Raw genomic sequence first — 6,920 nt, forward strand, 5'->3', positions numbered from 1 at the left:
ATCCACACAACTGTGCACCCACTGGCCTGCGTTCTCCCTGATTCCTGTTTCATTTTGGACGTTGTTAGCCTGCAGCTATATGAGTCTGAAGAAGGTTCAAGCTAGCATCGGACTCCTTAAGTTGGACTGGGCTAGGATGCCTTCTTGATATAAGATCATGTCCTGATATAAAATTCTTCCATGTATAGGTATCACTGGATCTGTTTCTCTAGAAAATCCAGCCTAATGCATCTGGTACCATGGGAGTAGGATCTAGAGAAGCAAATCATGGTGATGGAGAGGAGGTTTGTCTAATCTGTGCATCATGGCAATTAGGTAGAGCTTTATTTTCCTTTTCCTTTGGATGGCCCGAGGAAGCATTAGGTGGCTTTTCAGCTTACTAGGTTATACTCTGGAAAGGATATGGGGTGCGAAACGTCTCATTCTTAGAAGCTATTTTTGGTTATTCCTACCTGAAATCAAGAAAAAGAATGTCAAGCAAAAGGACTGAATGACTCTTGACAACAACACTGTTATTGATATAATGTAATAGAAATGAACATAGGATTTTTTTTTTCCAGAGAGAAAGCTTAAAGTTTGTCAATCTTGGACCTTTTACAATGGGGTCTATTAAAAGTTGTGGGAAACAGAAGGATTTCTCTCAAACTGTCTCCCCCCAAAATATGTACTAGCCTTAGCTGTGTGAGAATGACTGTACACTTGGAGGTCATCAAGAGTGGATTGGGAGTCTTTCTTTCTGAGAGGTATTAGCTGTCTAGATCAAGCAGACACCACTGTTTATCCCACAACAAACAGGGCCCATTCCTTTCTGACATTGTTCCCTTGAAGGAATGCCTGAAGGCAAGCCCGGGACCACTCTAGGATGACTAAGCTTATCGAGTCCAGGGTCCACCCATCTTGCCACACATACCTCCCTATTCCCTTCCTTTACTATTGCGCATTCACCCCTAGGTCATCCCCCTCCTATTGCTTGTATTGCCTATGTTGCTACCCCTACCTATAACATAGGTTATTATCTGCTATCAGGGGGCTTGCATGCCTCCCAGGATAGTAATCGTTGGTTTTATTGTATGAGACACCAGAGTGATCAAATCTGTTCAAAAATGAATTGTACTACCCTTCTCTGTGACTCATGATGCTGTGATGTATCCCCCTAAAGTAATATGATGCATGGTTAGCAATAAATAAGGAAGTTCCCTGGTTCTCAGGAGGGCGGCAGAGGAGGATGAGGGCGGCTGCTCCCGCTAGGGAGGCGGCTCCAGCTCTGGCAGCCAGGTTCCCCCCAAGAGGATCACCAAGCGGGGTGCAGGTGAGCAATGCTGCCATGTAATATGTCTGACTGTATTATTGTGATATCTCTCTTGCCCTCGATAACTTTAATATAATATATATATATATTTCAACCATACAATTGTGCTTACTGAACCCATGGGTAGTATTAGTAGTGGCGGGTGGGGGCTGGCCCCTTTACCCCCTAACCCCCATCGACATTTTAATTTAATACTACAAAAAGTGACATTGACAATTGCCTGGAAGAAATGGCTTATTGTTGGATGTTTGATGCCAAGGTAGAAGACTTATAAAAGGTAAGCCCCATTCAATCCCTTCAGTGCTAGGGCATTTGCATTTGAAATGACATGCTACTAAAATTGCTGGGAGGCTGAGGGAAAAATTGAAAAGGTCACTGGTTTTCAAATCTTGAGGAAGCAGTTTTGTGAAAGTACTCAGGCTGGAATAGTCCATGGTCATCAGTCCCCTCTAGGACTGAAAATTAAAGGGAACATGTGGGCAGCCTGAAATGCTCAATAGATGGTCACATGCATTCACTTGTTGAGTGGAAGTGGGGGACACACTGCCATGGGGAGATGGGTTGAGTCTACTCACTGATACTTGGATAGGAGAGCCATGTGGAGGGGAACTCCATAGCTTGCCATGGCACCCATTGACCTAGAGTAAAATGGCTACAACTGGGCTGATCAGCACCTCATCTGATGAGGATGATGTTTGCCCCATGAGCTGATGTGCATTGTTTGCTGACATAGCTGCCCTGCTCTAGTTTTGACATTGCTTATGGATGCAGACACAAAGTTTCAACTGGAATAAAGAGGATTCACATCATGGTCCCACTGACATTGGATCCCTGCAACTCTGCACCTAGCATCCTGTCATCTCCCTGCTTTCTGCTTCCCTTTTGGCATCATCAGACTGCAGCTACATGACTCTAAAGTGGACTTCAGCTAGCATCAGGCCCATGGACTTAAATTGGACTAGTTTTGCGTGCTTTCTTGATATAAGATTACTGCTTGCTAGAAAGTTCTTCCTTATACATAGATGAGTGTCCTTATACATAAACGAGTGTCATTTATTTTGCTTTTGGACAACTCAACCTCACACAGAAGGTCCCTAAGGCTTTATTCTCTCCATATCACAATGGTCAACTCTACTTTGAGAAGGCAGCTCTTCCTTAGTCATATTTTGAATGCCTTTCAACGAAGGCCTCTTCTTCTGACCCCCTCGCTGACAATGCTCCGCTGCTCTTCATGAGCGGTCAGTATCTGACAATGTCTCACTAATATTCCTTTCTCCCATTTGTTCCATAGGTTTTCAGTGGCTAATTCCTCTACAGTGGACAATAACTATTTCATAGTCTATCCTTAGTCTAGAAAGTCTGCTGAAACCTGCTTACTTTCGGTGACCCAGCAGGATAGCCACATGCAAGCCACTGTAGTATTGCAAACTAACAGACAAGCATCTATACAATCCAGATACTATATCCCACAATTGATGAATTGATCATTTACTTCCTCTTCTATGAAGATAACACATGATGTCATTGTAAACCTTGGCTTAATTTCTAGAATGAAAACTTTGTTTATAGATAACCCAGTTATAATAACACCTAAACTATAAATTCTATACAGTATTATCATATTAGTTCTATTTTATTCCCTTTCTGAGAATTACACAAGTTCTTTCTCACTATCAGTACAAGTTCCACTGGTTCTCTTTTGAATAACACACAATGTTCTCATTCTAATTTGGCCATCCTAGAGTGTTACTTTCTTTTATCAGGACAGGGACTGCTCATGCTAAGCTGGTTTTTGTTCCACTGTCAAGTTTCAAACAAAAGGGCACCAGATTTATAGTGGAATAAATTCCATTTTTCTCAATAGGCTGTTATAAAAGAAATAAGGGGAGGGCGTAGTCTGCCCCTAAGCCAGGTGCCATGAAGTAATTTTTCTTTTGGTCTTTTGATGTGTTAAAGTGCCTGTGATTTCTAAGAATTACTGCCTCTTACATTCTCTTTCACAGAGCAGCAGCAAGAAAGTTTATATTTGATCCCTTATGCTATAGGAAATAGCTCTCTAGTGGGATCTTAAGTAAAATCAGATTCTCTATTGCACAGAAATAATGTAACCCAACTTGTGATGAGTGGTGGCATTGGAAAGTCTCATTCTGGATGCAGACGATGTTTCTTTTGAATCATTTTGCCTCACTCTCATGTTTGTTATATGTGGGGACATGCTGATCATTAAAGTTGCATGTGTTTTTCATGTACAGACATTTAAACGGGAGTCAGTTACAAAGAAGTTAGACTGTCCATTACCAGACAGGTCTCTTTTCATGTCTCTCAATAGGATGACAGTCTTCTACTCACAGTGCATCTCATCTTGAAGTTCTATAGTTCCCCTGGGTGAAAATTCTTGTACTTAGCTCAGGTAAATGAAAATGATCAGGTAGACAGAGCTTTAAAGAGTGTGAATTTGCAGTGTATGTGGACAACGTTGCTGTTAGGTACCATTGAGTCAGTTCTGACCCATAGCAACCCTGCAAAACACAACAAAACACTGCCCAACCTTCTGCCATTCTCACAGCTGTTCCTATGCCTGAGCCCATTATTGCAGCCACTGGGCTAATCATATACTGATAATTCTCAGGAAAAATGCCTGGGCTGAAGCTATGTCACTGTGTACCTGGTAATTACAACTAAGAGATGGACCAAGTAGGATGTCCAAACTTTGTGGTTTTTGGTGAGCCATAAAGCACCCCACAAAGCTGAAAGAGTAAACAACAGAATAGATATTCACAAAAGATATAGAGGTATGAAAATAATTAAGAGAATGCATGATTATGAAACTAAAAATTCTCTTCAGAAAAATGCTGTGTGTCAGGCTGTCATATGGCAAAGTTAGTTATGCTACATTGATTGAAAATGCACTTGATATCTGGCTGCTGGGAGATATATTTTAGGTTTCAATGAGAGTCATTTCACTCCAGTGAAGTTACCTGATTTATTACAGTGACTTGAGTAAAAGCAATGGAGATACAACATGCAGACTATGCCTTTAAGAATGTTGGATGGGACTTAAATCATCCAACAAATACTTTCCGATCATTGAGAAGCATTCCATTCATTTTTTCAATAGATCTTTCAGCTGTTTCCTGTGTCTCAAAATGTACAAATCCATAGCCCTTGGAGCCATTTTCTTTACAAACCACCTTACATGAGAAGATGTATCATACAGCAGAAAATGTATCATACAGTGCTTTATTATCAATGGATTTGTCCAAATTTTTAATGAATATGCTGCCCACTCCACTTTTGAGAAGCGATGGATCACGCTGAGACCACTTGATGTGTACCGGATTGCCCTTTATGACATCAAAATCCATGGTGCCCAAAGCCCGCTCCACGTCAGCCGGCTCCACGTCAGCCGGCTCCTGGAAGTTCACGTAAGGCGTAGCCCAAAGAGCTTCGGGTGATCACGTCCCTGCAGACCCGGATAGAGAGGCTGAACTTCTCTAAAGCATCGATTTAAGTCTCTTAAAGAGCGAGAAGCAGAACTCAGAGCTAGGGCAAAAGAGTTCACCAATGTTTACATCAAGAATTTTGGAGAAGATAAGGACGATCAGCTCCTTAGGGATCTCTTTGGCAAGTTCGGGCCTGGCTTAAGTGGGAAAGTAATGACTACAGAAAGTGGAAAATCCAAAGGTTTTGGACTTGTGAGCTTTGAGAGGCATGAAGATGCACAGAAAGCTGTGGATGAAATGAATGGGAAGGAGCTCAATGGAAAACAAATTCATGTTGGTCGAGCTCAGAAAAAAGTGGAACGGCAGACAGAACTTAAGCGCAAATTTGAACAGATGAAGCAAGATAGAATCACCAGATACCAGGCTGTTAACTTATATGTGGAAAACCTCGATGATGGTATTGATGATGAACGTCTCCACAAAGAGTTTTCTCCATTTGGTACAATCACTAGTGCAAAGGTTACGATGGAGGGCGGTCGCAGCAAAGGCTTTGGCTTTGTATGTTTCTCTGCCCCCGAAGAAGCCACTAAAGCAGTTAGAGAAATGAATGGTAGAATTGTGGCCACCAAGCCATTGCATGTAGCTTTAGCTCAGCATAAAGAGGAACGCCAGGCTCACCTCACTAACCAATATATGCAAAGAATGGCAAGTGTGAGAGCTGGCCCAGCCCCGTGATCAACCCCTACCAGCCAGCACCTCCTTCAGGTTACTTCGTGGCAGCTATCCCACAGACTCAGAACCGTGCTGCATACCATCCTCCGAGCCAAATTGCTCAATTAAGACCAAGTCCTGGCTGGACTGCTCAGGGTGCCAGAGCTCATCCGTTCCAAAATACGCCTGGTGCTATCCGCCCAGCTGCTCCCAAACCACCATTTAGTACTGTGAGATCAGCTTCTTCACAGGTTCCACGAGTCGTGTCAACACAACGTGTTGCTAACACATCAACACAGACCATGGGTCCCCGTCCTGTAGCTGCTGCTGCAGCAGCTCCTGCTGTCCATACCGTTCCCCAGTATAAATACGCTGCAGGAGTCCGCCATCCTCAACATCTCGACGCACAGCCACAGGTCACCATGCAGCAGCCTTCTGTTCATGTACAAGGTCAGGAACCTTTGACTGCTTCCATGATAGCATCTGCCTCTCCTCAAGAGCAAAAGCAAATGTTGGATGAGCTGCTATTTCCTCTTATTCAAGCCATGCACCCTAGCCTTGCTGGTAAAATCACTGGCATGCTGTTGGAGATTGACAATTCCGAATTTCTTCATATGCTAGTCTCCAGAGTCTCTTCGCTCTAAGGTTGATGAAGCTGTAGCTGTTCTACAAGCCCACCAAGCTAAAGAGGCTGTCCAGAAAGCAGTTAACAGCGCCACCGGTGTTCCAGCTGTTTAAATGATCAGGGACCACGAACAAGAAACTCATGCTTCACTGAAGAAAAATACTTAAACATCGAAAAACTTAAATATTGTGGAAACAACATTGCAAAATACAAAATAAAAATTTTTTAAAAAGCAAAGGAAACTTTTAACCTTATATACCGAGCAAATGCTGGGGCTAGCAAACAATGCTAGTCCTAGATTCCTTATTCACTTAAAAACAAAAAACACCAAAAAACTAGTAAAATATAAAAACAAATTAATGTTTTATAGACCCTGGGAAAAAATTTTCAGCAAAGTACAAAAATTTAAAGCATTCCTTTCTTTAATTTTGTAATTCTTCACTGTGGAGATAGCTCAGAGTGTCACTTCTATTTTAGAAGACAGAATTGATAACTGAGCAAGGAAACGTAATTTGGATTATAAAATTCTTGCTTTAATAAAAATTCCTTAAACCATGAAAAAAAAAGAATGTTGGATGGAAAGAATAGGAAGTAAATTAGACAGTAGAATGAGCTTTTCAGTGAAGCTCTGGAAGAAACATGGGTTGCAGCACAGTGACTTATTTAAGAAGACTCTTCTAGTCTTAATCTTCATAGCTTCCACAAATGACCTTTTCCTGAGGGATCAGGTAAGAAAAGGTGGAGGAAGAGACAGATAAGCTTCAGCTCTGAGTGAATTTTAACCGGGTTAATTGTGATTTCCATCCTGCTGGGTATAAAACAAGCTATGTGA

The 6,920-nt window shown here is 42.0% G+C and overlaps 1 protein-coding gene across 1 annotated transcript; it reads left to right on the top strand.

Moving 5' to 3' along the window:
* The first annotated feature begins 1,225 nt into the window (after positions 1-1,225).
* LOC101641970 (polyadenylate-binding protein 1-like) lies at positions 1,226-6,307 on the top strand. The gene is given in 5 exon segments (XM_045287394.1): positions 1,226-1,309; positions 4,612-4,734; positions 4,810-5,479; positions 5,482-6,082; positions 6,084-6,307. Coding segments are annotated over 5 exon segments (1,596 nt in total). The 3' UTR covers positions 6,202-6,307.
* The last annotated feature ends 613 nt before the right edge of the window (positions 6,308-6,920 follow it).

This window comes from Echinops telfairi, unplaced genomic scaffold, assembly GCF_000313985.2.
Source record: "Echinops telfairi isolate 266 unplaced genomic scaffold, ASM31398v2 ScPeMD7_14;HRSCAF=57, whole genome shotgun sequence".
Taxonomy (NCBI): Eukaryota; Metazoa; Chordata; class Mammalia; order Afrosoricida; family Tenrecidae; genus Echinops; species Echinops telfairi.